The 15,775-nt window shown below is 51.9% G+C and overlaps 1 protein-coding gene across 8 annotated transcripts in view; it reads left to right on the plus strand.

Moving 5' to 3' along the window:
- The window catches only part of ATP2B4 (ATPase plasma membrane Ca2+ transporting 4), a 65,598-nt gene extending 50,908 nt beyond the window's left edge, over nt 1-14,690 (plus strand). For 5 of the 8 annotated variants that reach the window (XM_059487928.1, XM_059487929.1, XM_059487927.1 and 2 more), the window contains 6 exons: nt 421-612; nt 1,208-1,421; nt 2,015-2,226; nt 3,171-3,278; nt 4,127-4,309; nt 10,570-14,690. In XM_059487928.1, the coding sequence (XP_059343911.1) occupies nt 421-612; nt 1,208-1,421; nt 2,015-2,226; nt 3,171-3,278; nt 4,127-4,309; nt 10,570-10,866 (1,206 nt within the window). In that variant the 3' untranslated portion in view covers nt 10,867-14,690. Of the gene's footprint in view, nt 1-420; nt 613-1,207; nt 1,422-2,014; nt 2,227-3,170; nt 3,279-4,126; nt 4,310-6,117; nt 6,308-10,569 lie in introns of all 8 variants that reach the window. The other 3 variants (XM_059487932.1, XM_059487933.1, XM_059487934.1) reach the window with 2 other exon arrangements.
- Nucleotides 14,691-15,775: the final 1,085 nt, after the last annotated feature.

The raw sequence follows: 15,775 nt of genomic DNA on the forward strand, positions 1-15,775 counted from the left end.
TCTGTTTTCCAGTTATTTTCCTGTCTATTTTCCTGTCTTCTGGCTTTTTTCCTGTCTATTTTCCTGTCTGTTTTCCAGCTATTTCCCAGCTGTTTCCTGTCTGTTTTCCTATCAGTTTTCCATCTCTTACCTGGCTGTTTCCTGGCATTTTCCCAGCTGTTTTCCAGCTGTTTTCTGGCTATTTCCTGTTTATTTCCCAGCTGTTTCCTCATGTTTTCCCAGCTGTATCCCATCTTTTTTGCACTGTGGCCCTGTCTGGGAAAGCTGGGCAGACTCAGAGCCTGTCCCTGACAGCTCTGGAGCTCTGGCCCTGCCAAGCAGAGATTGGCACCAGCTCCAGGGGCTTTTCCTGCTGGGCACATCCCTGGCACGCAGCAGAGCCAGGCAGGGCCATGCCTCACCCCTGGCTTTGTCCCCAAGGGCATCGCGGGCACGGACGTGGCCAAGGAGGCCTCGGACATCATCCTGACCGACGACAACTTCACCAGCATCGTCAAGGCCGTCATGTGGGGCCGCAACGTCTACGACAGCATCTCCAAGTTCCTGCAGTTCCAGCTCACCGTCAACGTGGTGGCCGTCATCGTGGCCTTCACTGGTGCCTGCATCACACAGGTGAGCTCAGCTGGGCGGGTGGGACATGGGGGATGTCACCTGGGTGGGTATGAGACATGGTGGCATCATCGTGGCCTTCATTGGTCCCTGCATCATCCAGGTGAGCTCACCTGGGCAGCTGGGATGTGGGAGGTCTTAAAGAAGAAATATCTTGGGCGGTGTTTTAGGAAGCTGTTAAATATCCAAGAGTGATTTTGCAGAGGTTTTCAGGAGGGAAGTGAAACAAAGAAGGAACAAAGGTTTATTTTGGTGGTGTGACTGTTCTCCCCCTCAGGACTCCCCCCTGAAGGCCATGGAGAAAAGGAGAAATTTTTGAGAATGTTTGAGGAAGGCGTTAAATACCCTAGAGCAGTTCTGGAATTCTATTCAGGAGGAAAATGAAACACAGAGGAAACAAAGGTTTATTTTGGTGGTGTGACTGTTCTCACCACCAGGACTCCTCCCTGAAGGCCATGGAGAAAAGGAGGAATATTTGGGAATGTTTTAGGAAGGTGTTTAATACCCAAGAGCAATTTTTGAGAGGTTTTCAGGAGGAAAGTGAAACACAGAGGGAACAAAGGTTTATTTTGGTGGCATGACACGTTCTCCCCCTCAGGACTCGCCCCTGAAGGCCGTGCAGATGCTGTGGGTGAACCTGATCATGGACACGTTCGCCTCGCTGGCGCTGGCCACGGAGCCGCCGTCGGAGTCGCTGCTGCTGCGCAAACCCTACGGGCGCAACAAGCCGCTCATCTCCCGCACCATGATGAAAAACATCCTGGGCCACGCCGTCTACCAGCTCACCATCATCTTCACCCTGCTCTTCGCAGGTCAGCTGCAGTGCCAGAGCGTCCTGGGAGGGAGGAGAGGGGAGGGGAGAGGGGAGAGGGGAAGGGGGAATGGAAAGGGGAAAAAGGAAAGGGAAAAAAAAGAAAGGGAAAGGGGAGAAGGGAAGGGGGAAAGGGAAAAAGGAAAAGGACAGGGAAAAGAGGAGAAAGAAAGGAGAAAAGGAGAGGGGAAGGAAAAAAGGAAAAGGAAAGGGAAAAGGAAGAAAAGGAAAAGGAAAATGGAAAGAGAAAAGGAAAATAAAAGGGAAGAAAGGGAAAGGGGAAAAGGAAATGGTTTTTCTTTCTTTCTTGGTTTCTATTGGTTTTTTCTGTTGGTTTTTCTCTCTTGGTTTCTATTGTTTTTTCTTTCTTTCTTGGTTTCTATTGGTTTTTCTTTCCTTGTTTGTTTCTATTGGTTTTTCTTTCTCGGTTTCTGTTTTGGGACATTTTGGTCATTCTACGACAACGACTTTGGTAGAAAATTCATTCAGTGTAAACACAGATCCTCTTCTCAACCTTCTCTCTGTCTCTCAGAAATGCTGTAAAACCTCTCCCACATCTTCCCTTCCCCAAATCCTCTTTTTTTTCCTGCTCAGGGGAGAAGTTTTTCGACATCGACAGCGGCCGGAATGCGCCCCTGCACTCTCCCCCCACCGAGCACTACACCATTGTCTTCAACACCTTCGTGATGATGCAGCTCTTCAACGAGATCAACGCGCGCAAGATCCACGGCGAGAGGAACGTCTTTGAGGGCATCTACCGCAACCCCATCTTCTGCTCCGTGGTGCTGGGCACCTTCTTCGCCCAGGTGACCCCAGCCTGGGGGTTTTGCTTTGCTCCACTGGGATTCTGTGGCTTCCACTTTGTTCCATGGGTTATTCCACATGGGTTATTCCACTTTGCTCCATGGGTTATTCCACATGGATTATTCCATGGGTTCTACTTTGCTCCATGGGTTATTCCACATAGGTTATTCCATGGTTTATTCCATGGCTTCCACTTTGCTCCATGGGTTATTCTGCATGGCTTATTCCACATGGGTTCCACTTTGCTCCATGGGTTATTCTGCGTGGGTTATTCCATGGCTTCCACTTTGCTCCATGAGTTATTCCACATGGATTATTCCATGGGTTATTCCATGGCTTCCACTTTGCTCCGTGGGTTATTCCACATGGGTTATTCCATGGGTTATCCCACTTTGCTCCGTGGGTTATTCCATGTGGGTTATTCCATGGGTTATTCCACTTTGCTCCATGGGTTATTCCATGGCTTCCACTTTGCTCCATGAGTTATTCCACATGGGTTATTCCATGGGTTATTCCACTTTGCTCCATGGGTTATTCCACATGGGTTATTCCATGGCTTCCTCTTTGCTCCATGGGTTATTCCACATGGGTTATTCCACTTTGCTCCATGGGTTATTCCACGTGGGTTATTCCATGGTTTATTCCACTTTGCTCCATGGGTTATTCCACATGGGTTATTCCATGGCTTCCACTTTGCTCCGTGGATTATTCCACTGGAATTGCTTCCAGACCATGGAAACTCTGATTTTGTCCAAATCTATGGAATGGATTAAAAACCCAAAATCCCGGCCTGGGTATGAGGTCCCTGCTTCCTTCTGGTGTCCCATAAAATTCCCAGCCTGGATGTGAGGTCCTTTCTTCTCTTGTTATCCCAGGAGAGAGGGAAAGGTGTGGCCCAAGGGGACCTTTCCATGCCCTGATGTGACTCTTGTCTCCTGTGCTGCAGATCATCATCGTGGAGTTTGGTGGGAAGCCCTTCAGCTGCTCTGGGCTCACCCTGACCCAGTGGTTCTGGTGCATTTTCATTGGAGTGGGAGAGCTCCTGTGGGGCCAGGTAAGGGCCAGCCCCAAAATCCTGCCCCATCCTTCCCTCCCTGCCATGTTCTCCCTGGTTTTTCTCCAGGGCAGCTCTTTAGGAAGGTGTTTAGGAAGGGGCTGATGCCCCTCCCCAGCCCAGCAGCAGGAGAGGGACACACCCAGAGTGACAGGGACATTCCTGGTGTCCCCTGGGCTGGTGGCACTGGAGCTGAGGCCTTGAGAAGGCTGAGCTAGAACAGGGACTGGACAGAGCTAAAGAATAAAGCAGGGATTTATTCAAAGGATCTCCTCAGTGGATCCACCTTGGGCAGCACAAGAGCCCAGCCAGGGCTGCACTCAGGATGAACCAAAATGGTCACAAAATGAACCCAAGATGAACCCAAAATGGTCACAAAATGGACAAGGAAAAGGAAAGGGGAAAAGGAAAGGTGAACAAAAGGAGTTTAGTGGAAAGTCCTTCAGCTGCTTCCTCTCACTTTTATAAGTGAGGTGTCTCACTTTTCTAAGTTGTGCTCCATTTGCATATTGGAGTTAATTGTCCAGTTATAGCTTCAGGTTATGAAGTCCCATCCTTCTTGTTTTTGTCTCTTCAGTCCATGTTGTTAATGCTTTTGGGCCTGAGATTTGGATAATTTAAAATTTGGATCATAGAGAGGGCCTCAGATTTGGACCATTTGAAATTTGGATCATAGAGAAGGAATTGTTTTGTTTCCCTACTCTGTTCTCAGAGCTCACCAACCCTTACTACAAAGCTCAGACCCACACATTAAAGCAGCTCAGAATCTAAAAAAATATAAAAGCTAAACCCTGAGGCATCCCCAGGACCTCAGGCTAAGTCCCTGCTGCGTCCCTGCCTGTCCCCAGCTGATCTGCACCGTGCCAACGAGCCACCTGAAGTTCCTGAAGGAGGCTGGGCACGGCATCACCAAGGAGGAGATCCCCGAGGAGGAGCTGCCCGAGGACGTGGACGAGATCGACCACGCGGAGATGGAGCTGCGGCGGGGGCAGATCCTGTGGTTCCGGGGCCTCAACAGGATCCAGACCCAGGTACTGGGGGGCAGCAGGGCTGGGGGGTCTCTGCCTGCTGTGTCTGCTCCTCTCTCTCTCCCCATGCAGGGGTTGTGTCTGCACAGAGGTGGCAGATGGTGCTCGCAGGATGCCATCGCCTCCCGGGCCAGGTTCTACCTGTGCCTTTGCAGGGAGCCAGGATAACCTGGGTTTTGGGACGGCTGGGGCCAGGATAACCTGGGACCAGGATAACTTGGATTTTGGGACAGCTGGGGGTGGTGGGAGGCTGTTCTGCTGCAGGCACTGTGCTGCTGGTCAGCAGGAGGCTGGACGTGCCACTGATGGTCACCTCTGCAGCTCAGGAGGCTGTGAGGGGTGCACGGAGCCCCCCAGGCTCTGCCCTGCTCTTGCTGGCTGCTGGGAGGCTGTTCCCAGCGGGAATGTGCTGTTCCCTGGTGTGGCTCCTTGTGCCACCCCTCTGTGCCACCTCCCCGTGCTGCACACCCAGAGCTAAGCCCCGTGGCACACAACAGGAGAAAATCTCTCAGTCTTCTTTTTACATCTCATGGTTCTCCCTGACTTTTTTCCTCTGATTTTTTTCCTTTTTTTCCACCAAGCAGGGAGAGCTCTGTGCCCCTCATTTCCCTGGAGGCCAGGGCAGAGCTGTCCCATGGAGGGAATCCTGGTGTCCCTAGGCAAGCAGAGCTGCTGGGTCACCTCTGTCCCTCCTCTGTGACCAACCAACGGGGACAGGGGCTGGGGCAGAGTTAACTTCCCTTCTCTGAGCTGTCACCTCCACAGTGTCACCTCGATGGCCTCAAGGTGAAGCTCAGCCTTGGTTCCTGGCTGGCTGTGAGCCCTGAGGGGCAGCTGGGCTCTGTGTGGGGGTAACCAGAGCTTCTCTGACACGAGGAACGTGCTGGGAGCATCCAGGCTCTCCTGGCAGTGGTGCAGATGTGCTGGAAATCCGGGAGCTCTGCAGGGCTGCAGTGCCAGAGGTGCCCCTGGGCTGAGCCTGGAGCTTCCTGGGTGTTTCCCTGTGCTGGAGCTGGGATGAGCTCCTGCCATGTGAGAAATGGGTGCTGGCACGTCCTGGGGCGTCTGTGGGGTCCAACCTGGCATTGGGGGGCTCCTGTCCCCATTTGGGGTGTGTGTAAAGGACACAGGTGAGAAGAAGGATATCAGAGTGGGGCAGGAGTGAAGTTGTTTGTGAAACACCTGTGAAACACCTGCTCAGCCAGAGCCGGGGCTGGAGGAGGTGCCCAGAAGGTGCCACAGGGTTGGCATCACCCAGCCACAAAGTGCCCAGGAAGCTGCTCTGTTCTTCAAGCCTTGTGACACATCCACAGGACAACCACGGCCCCACCAGCAGATGCTGCATCCCCAGCAGCCCTGAGGCCTGGGAGAGGGGCTGGGACATCTCCTGCTGCCACAGGGGCTGTGGGGAGCCCTTGGAGTGTCCCCAAAGTGCCCCACAGGGCTGAGGCACCAGGAGCCCTTCCCACTCGCACTCTGCCCACTCTCTCTGTCTCTCTCTGCTCCTCCTGCAGATTTTTGGATACCCCCAGGTGTCTCCTCTGCCACTGCCTCCCACCACAGGGGGGATTGACCCTGCTGCTCTGGGAAGGGCAGAGCTGGACTCTCTCTCTGCTCCAACAGCAAAACCCCACGTGGGTTTTGGGGAGTGCGGGGTGGGCTCTTTCCTCCTTCCTCCTCCTCTTCCTCGCCTCTCCATCCTCCTCTTTCCTTGCTGTCTGTGTGTCTGCCCGCCCTCCCCTGTCCCCTGGCCCTGTCCCTGTCCCTGTCCCTGGCCGGGTGTCGCTATCTCACTCTCTGGTTCTTTGCAGATGGACGTAGTTTACACATTCCAGACCGGCGCCTCCTCTTTGCAGGGAGCCCTCAGGAGACAGCCTTCCATCGTGAGCCAGCACCACGATGTAAAAAATGTTTCTAGCCCAACCCATGTAGCTCTTTCCTCCGTCAATTCCACTCCCACCACTTCTGCTGTTGCTGCTGCTGCATCTCCTCCTGCGGGCAGTGAGTGATGGTCTATTACAATGCATGATTTAATGAGCACAGAGAGCACCTGCACCCCCCTAACCCCGCCTGCTCTCTCTCCCTCTCAGCCTTGACTCGCACACTCAGTCCCAAACCTGAAGGATGGGGTGGGAAACCCTTCAAAACCCCAATTTTTAACAAAATTATGAACCTTTCTGGTCCTTTCCCCCCCAGTTCCTTGTTGCTTTGTCCAGTTTTACCTCTTCTCCTCCTTTGCAGGGCTGGTGTTTGTGTCCACCCTCCTCAGGGTGAGCCAAAATTGCAGTTCTTGCTCAAAACCCCCCCAAGTTCACGAGCATTGCTGGGAGGAGGGCAAGGCTGAGCCCAAATCCTGCTGGTTCTTCCCTCTGCCCAGCCCTGGGACAGCCCAAGGATGGGCAGAGGAATTGCTTGAAATCTCTTCTGGAGGCAGAGTGGCCGCTGGGACTGTCCCCAAGGCTGGCTGAGCCACAGCAAGGAGGGACAAACAGGATTTGCTCCTGCCTGTGGCTCAGCTGGTGACACCTCGGGGCTGCTGTCCCCCCTCTTTGTCCCCACCTGGGGACTTGCATGGCCTGGGGACATCCCTGTGCTGCCCTGGGCAGCCAGAGGATCCTCAGTGCCCACCTTGCTCTGCACACTCTGGATCCCCAGGGTGTGCAGACACTGCTCTGCATGGAAATGGGCATGAAAAACAATTCCTGCTGGATGCCAGTGGGAATTCTGGGTCCTGGATCTGACACTGGGTCTCCAGACCCTAAAAAAAGCATGGAACCAAATTCCTGCTGGATGCCAGTGGGAATTCTGAGTTCTGGATCTGACACTGGGTCTCCACACCCCAAAAAAGGCCCTGTCTGGTGCAGGGCTCTCTCTCTGTTCATCACAGGCTGCTCTGCACATTCTGGATCCCAGGGTGTGCAGAAACACAACTGTACATGGAAATGGGCATGGAAAACAATTCCTGCAGGATTCTTGTGGGAATTCTGGGTCCTGGATCTCACACTGGGTCTCCAGACCCTAAAAAAAGCATGGAACACAATTCCTGCTGGATTCCAGTGGGAATTCTGGATCATGGATCTGGCACTGGGTTTTCAGACCCTAAAAAAGGCCCTGTCTGGTGCAGGGCTCTCTATTCATCACAGGCTGCTCTGCACATGCTGGATCCCAGGGTGTACAGACACAAAACTGTGTATGGAAAACAATTCCTGCTGGATCCCAGTGGGAATTCTGAGTTCTGGATCTGGCACTGGGTCTCCAGACCCTAAAAAAAGCATGGAACACAATTCCTGCTGGATTCCAGTGGGAATTCTGGGTCCTGGTTCTGGCACTGGGTCTCCAGACCCTAAAAAAGGCCCTGTCTGTGTTCATCACAGGCTGCTCTGCACATGATGGATCCCAGGGTGTGCAGACACACAACTGTGCATGGAAATGGGCATGGAAAACAATTCCTGCAGGATCCCAATGGGAATTCTGGGTCCTGGATCTGGCACTGGGTCTCCAGACCCTAAAAAAGGCCCTGTCTGGTGCAGGGCTCTCTCTTTGTTATTGTGGGCTGCTCTGCACATGCTGGATCCCAGGGTGTGCAGACACACAACTGGACATGGAAATGGGCACAGAGGCCACAAATCAACGGGAATTCTGGATCCTGGCTTTCCAGCCCCCCATAAAAGGCCCTGTGTGATGTAGAACCCTCTGTGTGTGGGGTGTTGGGGCTGGTGAGCACGTGGCCGTGGTTCTGTCTGCAGGCTGGGAGCAGGGAGTGTGGCTCTGCTGGATAATTGGCTCTTTTATTGCACACTCACTTATCCCCGTTCTCCTCTGATTAGAGAAATACCCTCGGTGACTTTCTGGAGAGCTTTCAGGCTCTGCTGTTTATGCACTGTGGGGGAGGAGAGAGAATTTGGGATAATTTTGTTTTCTCTCTGTTTAGCTGACTCTGAGGCTGGCAGCTGATTGGGTTTAACCCCAGCGATGCTGGAGCAGCACAGCTGCCTCCTGCTCCCGCCTGCATCTGGGAAAACCTCCAGGATTTTCTGATGGAATAAAATCTGCTTAGAGGGGCTCAGAGCAGGGGTGGGGAGGAGACCAAAATGCAGCTTTTTTGCAGTCTGTGGATCCATATTTTCCCCCCATTTTGCAGTGAGGGACTAGAAAACTTGGATAGCTCGTGCAGACTTCCCCAGGAGCTAACCCAGGTCTCCAAATCTCCTGCTGTTTTCTTGCCTGGATTTCTCTTGTTTCCCTCTGCTGCTTCCCTCTCTCCCAAAGCTCCTCTTCCCTCCACGCAGATCTGTGGTGTCTCTTCTCCCGTGGATGAGTTTTTCCAGGGTTGGATTTGCCGTGTGGGGAGCTCTCAGGGATCCATGGGCAGGTTTTGGCAGAGCCCAGCTGCTCCTGCTGGGAATTCTGCCCTGGATTGAGGGGCTGGGCAGAGCCAGGGCACGGGATGGCATCCCAAGGGGCTCTCACCCAGCACGTGGAGGTTTCACGTTTCACAGGAATCGATCCCAAGCCTGGAGGTTGCATTTGAAGCTTCCAGGTGGAGAGGAGGCGGGAGGAGCCGGCCGTGGGAGGGAGGGAAGGAGGGAGGGGAGGCTCCAGGCTGGAATTCAGCTCTGCTGGGCTCCCTGCCTCATTCAGAACACATTTCCTCCCTGTTCCCTTCCTTTGAGAGGGAACAGCTGAATTCATCTCGCAGCAGGTGATGGAGAAGGGAGGAAAGTCTGAGGGAAACTGCAGCAGGAGCTGCTTGAGGGGGCTGAGCAGGAGACTGAGCACAGAATCCCTGGAATTGCTCCAGGGAGCTTTTCCTGCTGCTCCTGGCAGTGCTGGACAAATCTCCAGGGCTCTGGAGGTGATTCCTTGGGAGAGATCTCACGTGAGAGGGGGAGGCTTCTGTGGAGCTGCTCCTAAATCTGAATTGTAGATGCCACCACCTTGTGGCTGTGACAGTCCCTGGCTCTCCTTGGCTTGGTGGGATTGTTCTCCTTGGTTCAGTTGGTGTTTTAGGGCTCAGGATTTGCTGATGTCAAGTCGTGGCTGATGTGACAGATGAGGTGGCCCCGGTAGTGTCCCTTGTCCTGTGCGTTCACCTGAATTGATCCAAGGTCATCAGTGCACAAATCCAGCTCGGAATTGGTTCCCAGCTCCCTCAAATTCCCGTTTTTCCAGGCCAGTGGTGCTCCAGACTCATGCAAAGCTCCTTCCATGGGTCCAAAGAGTGAAATTGCTCCAGGGAGTCTTCCCTGCTGCTCCCAGGGGTCTGGGACAGGAGATCTGCTCCCACATGAGCTCTGCTCCACAGAGCTGAGGCTTCTGTTGCTTCCCTGGAACCCCAGCAGGGCTGGGAGGTGACACTTGTGACACTTGTCACCCCCCTGAGCCCAAACCTGTGAGCTGGAAGGGTTTGGGGCTGGAATTCCAGAGGATCTGGAGGGAATCCACTGTCCAGGTGTGTTCCCAGAGCTCTCCCTCCCAGTGCAGGGGAGGTGGCAGAGCCATATCCTGGTGCTCTGATTTCCTCCTTGAGCCTGGATTTCAGTGGAGCTTTCCCAGGAATGTGAAGGAATTCCTTCAGCATATCCAACAGAGTCTGAATTGGTCTCCAGCTCCATCAAAGTCCCATTTTTAACTGGGAAAACCACTGGGTCTCCTGCAGGTTCAGGGAAAGCTCCAGAGGGCCCTGGACCTTCACCTGGATCCTCACAGCACCCACCTGGATCTGCTCCCAGGAGCTCCAGAAGAGCTGGAGACACCTTTGGAAGCCCCATTCCCCTGCAGAGCTGTAGGAAGGACCCTCCCACAGTAGATTTCCCCTGCTCTTTGCCTAACCCACCTCCTTTGGAGCCGTAGTTCCCCCACCTCGTCCGTCCCTCGTCCTCGTGTCCGTCCGTCCGTCCACCGCGGGGCGCGCGCACCCCCCACACCAATTAATGACTAATTAACGCCTCGTGGCTTCCATCCATCCAGACTGGTGATGTTGGGGGGGAGGTTTGGAGTCGTCCTTTGTCTTTTCTTGCAGCTTCTGAGGCTGGTGGCTCCCCAGCACCCCCGTAGTGCCTGACTGCCCCCAGTTCACCGTAGATGTCTCATTTTTGACCGAGCTGTCTGTTCAGTGGTGATTTTGTCGCTGTGGTCGTGCCGTTGTTTTCTTTTTTTGTTGTTTGGTGGTCGTCTCTCATCATTTATTTCACTTTCTCCCTCCGGCCCTGCCCTCTGGCAGCACCACTGACCCTCTGTTTTTTCTCCCCACGCCCGCCCAGATCAAAGTGGTGAATGCGTTCCGTAGCTCGCTCTACGAAGGCCTCGAGAAACCCGAATCCAGAAGCTCCATCCATAACTTCATGACTCACCCAGAGTTCATCCTGGAGGAAGACGAGCCTCGGACACCATTCCTTGACGGCGCCGAAGACGAGCCCGAGCCTGAGGGACTCCAAAAGCGAGGTGGGGGCAGCCTGGGGGGCTCCACGGCCCTCAACAGGAACAACAACGCCGTGGACAGCGAGTTCAGCTTCCCCGAGCCCGGGAGCCCCTTCCACAGCCTGGAGACCTCAGTTTGACCTTAGAACTTGGAGTTTCCCCCTCCTCCTCCTCCTCTTCTTCCTCGTCCTCATCCACCTGGGCCCTGTGTGATCCCAGCACCAGTAACTGATCACACTGCTGCGGTCAAACTGCTCATGCCTGTATCGTCATTGAGGGGTTTTTTGGGGGTGGGGTTGGGGGTTTAATGTGTTTTTTTCTTTTTTTTTGGTTCATTTTGTTGGGTTTTTTTACCGTTATTTAGCAGTGGGAACCAGAGTACCACCAAGCTGGGTGTTGGGAGAGAGGTTAAGCCAAAAAAAAAAAAAAACAAAACCAAACCAATTGTGCATCTCCATCCCTGATTTTCCGTGGTACTCACCCAGGGGAAGCTGCCAGGTTCTTTCCTCTCCAAGAGTTGGGTTTTTCACTTGGGGTTTTCACTTTGGAGAAATGCATGTTCCAAGGAAATTCAAATTGTTGTAGTCTTACACTCCCTCAGCCCTGAGGCTGGGGGTGCACTTGTGACTTGATTTTATTTTTTTTGTGGGTTTGTTTTTTTCACATGTGGTTTTTAGGGGTTTTTTCCTTCTAATGTTGGGGTTTGCTCTTTGCTTGTGGGATTTTCCCCCCCTAACCTATGGGAAGTGGGGAGGGGAAGTCACTGCTCCAGTGCAGAAATTAAGGAATAAACTAAAAAATCCCAGCCAGGGGAAGGTGTTTACTGCAAGGTTCAGAGATGCAGGGTTCCCACCAGTCTTCCACCTTTGAAAAATGGTACCTGGGCTTCTTCCAGCTCCCCCTCTGTGTGTGCCCACACGTTTTCCTCTCTCTGATTCCAAACTGGGAGATGAGAAATGAAGGGATAAATTCTGATTTTCCTGCAAAGGTAGAGGTGAAACTGCCAGGGTAAAGGTGGGGAGAACCCCCAGGCTGTGAGGGATGCAGCTTCTTCCTGAGGAATTCTCTTCTCCTCCTCTAGGAGAGACCTCTCTGCTGCTCTTGGTCAGGGGGGAAACTCCTGGAGGATTTTTGCAGCTCTCCAGCTCCTGCCCTCCAGAACAGAGGGATTTTTGCCCTTTTTTCTGTGTTTTTGGGGTCCCCTCAGCCTCACAGGGATCTGGGAGGAGGCTCCAGCCATGCCCAAAAGCCATGGGAGGATGAGTGGGGATCTCCTGAATCCTGGGAAGGATCACCCCAGCTGTCTCATGGCCCAGTGGAAGGCAGGGATGCCCCTGGATGATCCCAGATTTTCCTGGAGTTTGGTTTGGATGCCTGCAGGTCTCCCTGAGGAGGAGCTGCTGGAGGCTTGGCCTCGCTTGGCTGCTTCTTTTGGAGCCCTTGAGCCCTTCCTCACCTCCAGCCCTGGGGACAACCCAGTGAGAGTCCCTTTCCTTGGAATGGGCTCTGGATTGTCCCTCTGGCCATCCCTGGAGCTTGGGGGAAGCTCTGCCACCTCTCTGCTCTCCTCCATCTCCTTCCCTTGAGCCCTTCCTCACCTCCACCCCTGGAATAACCCAGTGAGAGTCCCTTGAAGGTGGCTCTGGATTGTCCCTCTGGACATCCCAGAGCTGGAGGCAGGGCTTGGGCTTCTCCTCCCCTTGGAGGAAGCTCTGCCACCTCCCTGCTCTTCTCCATCCCCTTCCTTTGAGCCCTGTCTCACCTCCAGCCCTGGGGACAACCCAGTGAGGGTCCCTTTCCTTGGAACTGGCTCTGGATTGTCCCTCTGGACATCCCAGAGCTTGGGTTTCTCTTCCTCCTGGGAGCCTCCTCCATCCCCTCCCTTTGAGCCCTCAACACCTGCAGCCCTGGGAGCAGCCCAGTGAGGGTCCATTTCCTTGGAATTGGCTCTGGATTGTCCCTCTGGCCATCCCTGGAGTTGGAATCAGGGCTTGGGCTTCTCCTCTTCCTGGGAGCCACCTCCCTCCATCTCCCTGAGCCCTTCCTCACCTCCAGCCCTGAGAACAACCCAACAAGAGTCCCTTTCCTTGGAATTGGCCCTGGATTGTCCCTCCCTCCATCCCTGGCTTCTCCTCCCCTTGGGAACCTCCCTGCTCTCCTCCATCCCCTCTGGCTGAAGGAAGCAGACCGAACCAGCTGGAAACGAGGCGATTCCCACCCCTGGATTCCAAACCCTGAGGGTTTTCTTGTTGGTTTTTTTTTTGGGAAAGGCTGGTTCTGGCTGGGTTCTCCTCCCCTGCCCCACCAGGAACGCACAGCGGAATCTCCCGTGCCTTGTCCGAGCACTGCCTGCAGCACCTCCTGCCACGCCAGGCCCAGATCTTTGCCAAGATTTAAGTGTTCCTTAAACCACAAACACAAACCAAGTGTCTCTGTGTCCTTCCCTGGGCTGGGAGGAGGAGGAGGAGGAGGAGGAGGAGGAGGAGGAGGAGGGAAGGATGAGCTTCTTTTTCCTGCTGAGGAAAGGTCTTTATCCCAAAAATCCCAAATATCCTGAATAACCCACCCTGGTGCTGGCGAGCTGGGCTTTGTTCACTGCCAACAGCAAGAAGAAATTGCCACCACTGCCCGTCCCCAGTGCAAATTCAGTGTCCACCCCATGCCTGGCTCCTCCTTGCCTCCCTCCCCACAAAAAAATAACCCAGGGGAGTGAGGGGATGTTGGGTTAAACACACAAAAAAAAAAAAAATCCCCAAACGAGGGGTGGTTGTGGGGTTTTGGTTCTGTGCTAAAGGTGACGTTGCTTAAAAAAAAAACCTAAAAAAAAATTCACTTTTTCTATTTTAAATACTTACAAAAAAACAAAAAAACAAAAAAAAAAAAAAAAGGGAGAAGATATGGTGTTCTTACAAGCTTACATAAATATTTATTAAATACTTTTTGGGGGGATGCACCAAGTTTTTTTTTTTTTCATTTTGATATTTTTTTTAATACCTCAGACCTGTTGAAAAAAAGAAATAAAAAAAAAAAAGGACTCAAACCAACAACAACTTCAAGCCAATTTTGGAGGCTCTCAAAGTCACTCCCAGAAATCTGTGACTGGCAGGGTTTGCCACAAAGGGTCTGGTCGTTCCTTTAGTTTATTTTTCCTCTATTTTTGTCGTTCTAGTTTCCATTTTAGGAGTGGGGGGGGGGGGAGGGAGAAATAATGCTATATAAATATTATGCAAAAAAAAGAAAAAAAGGAAAAAAAAAAGAAAAAAAATCTAGTTTTCTTTAGCTCAGAAACTGATATTTTTACGTCAGCCATATGTATTTTGTTTAAAGAAAATAAAGAAAATAAAGAGATCTCGAGTCCCCGCCGCTGCTTGAGGGCAGTTGCAAGGGACACTTTAATTAATTCCGTGGATTAATTAATTCAGCCATCGGATGCCAGTCAGCTTCCTTTTCTCTGAGCAGCCATCTTTCTACTAGCCGTGAGTTGGATGACACAAATGGGGTTTTTTTATATATATAAATATCTATAAATTATGTTGGTGTATGGCTGGTTGCTTCAAGTATAAATGTTTCTTGTGCAGATTTCATGTAAAGTTTTGTTTTTTTGGGTTAAGTTTCAGTGATATCCTGGCAGCAGCTGACTCTTGGCTTAAGTTATTGAGGACATTACACAAAAAAAAAAAAGAAAAAAGAGATTTGGGGGAGATTGGTGCTCCAAAAACAAAGGCATGGTCGGCGGCACGGACTTTTGGGGACTTTCTGCAACATGCCTTGACTAGGGGGAGATATAAATATCCATATAAATATATATTATTATGAATAATTTCTGGGGTTTTTTTGCTTTGTTTGAACTGCCACGAGTGCGCGCGGAGCAGGGGAGGGCCGGCAGGAAGCAAAGCCAACCCCTCCCTCCTCCTTGTGATCAACTTGCCTTGGAATGCTTTGTTATTAAAACACTCTGAACATCCTTCTGCATCCAGTTCTTGATCCCAGCAGGGCGGATTTGCGGATTTTCCGTGGATTTTCTGTGGATTTTCCGTGGATTTTCCGTGGAATTGGCGGATTGGTACCAAAGACACCGCGGCCTGTGCGCGGCTCGCTGGCCAGGCAGCTCTTGAGGTTTTCTCCTGCTGAGGTTTTTTTATGATTTGCACAGGGAGAAGGGTGTGGGGAGGGGGTTTAATTTCTTTTATTTCTTTCTTTTTTTTTATTTTTTCCCAAAGGTTTTCCGTGCAATAAAGTGAAATTTTCCAGGCGATCTCAAGAAGGAAATAAACTAAACCGCGTTTGAGCATGGGCGCCATTTTCCCCCTCACGCCTGGGCCTGGAGGCCTCAGCTCCTCTCTGAGGGGAAAAAAACCTAAACTGGGAAAAAATCCCATCCCAAATGCCCAAATGGCATCTCCAGGTTCCACTGCCAGCTCCTGGCACCTCTGGCACCACCTGAGAAGGTTTTTGTCCCTCTGTGGGCACACCTGGGTCTGCATGGCTTCTGCTCCATCGCCAACCCCCTGAGCCCAAAACGCCACCTGCACCCCCAAATCTCCCCTGGGGCCTTTGCTCCTTTTCCTTCTCCTTTTCCTGCTCCTTTTCCTTCTCCTTTTCCTGCTCTTTTTCCATCCAAACAAGATTTGTTTCCCCCCCAAACGGGGATTTTGCCATTTTTTCCTCTCCAGCATCCCCCCCTCACCCCAACTCTGCTCTCCCCAAACTCCCCAATTTTCATCCAGCAAAACCCATGGTTAAAACTGCCTTTAGTTTATTTCCTCCCCTTCAATAAATATATATATATATACAGTCTGAACTGAACATTTATGTGTGTGTATATATATTTATCCAATGCTCTCACAAAACAAAAAAAACCCCTTTCTTTTGAAGAGGGCATGTGGAACCGAGTTTTTCTTTTTTTTTTTTTTTTCCCCAGTAACTCAGTATAATAAGCACTGGTATTTTTGTATAAAAAAACAGGAGAGAGAAAAAAGAAAAAAAAAACCAAAATACAAAACAAAAGACTGAATATTATGTGGTATGCATGACATTAAAAAACAAAAC

This window comes from Ammospiza nelsoni, chromosome 23, assembly GCF_027579445.1.
Source record: "Ammospiza nelsoni isolate bAmmNel1 chromosome 23, bAmmNel1.pri, whole genome shotgun sequence".
NCBI lineage: Eukaryota > Metazoa > Chordata > Aves > Passeriformes > Passerellidae > Ammospiza > Ammospiza nelsoni.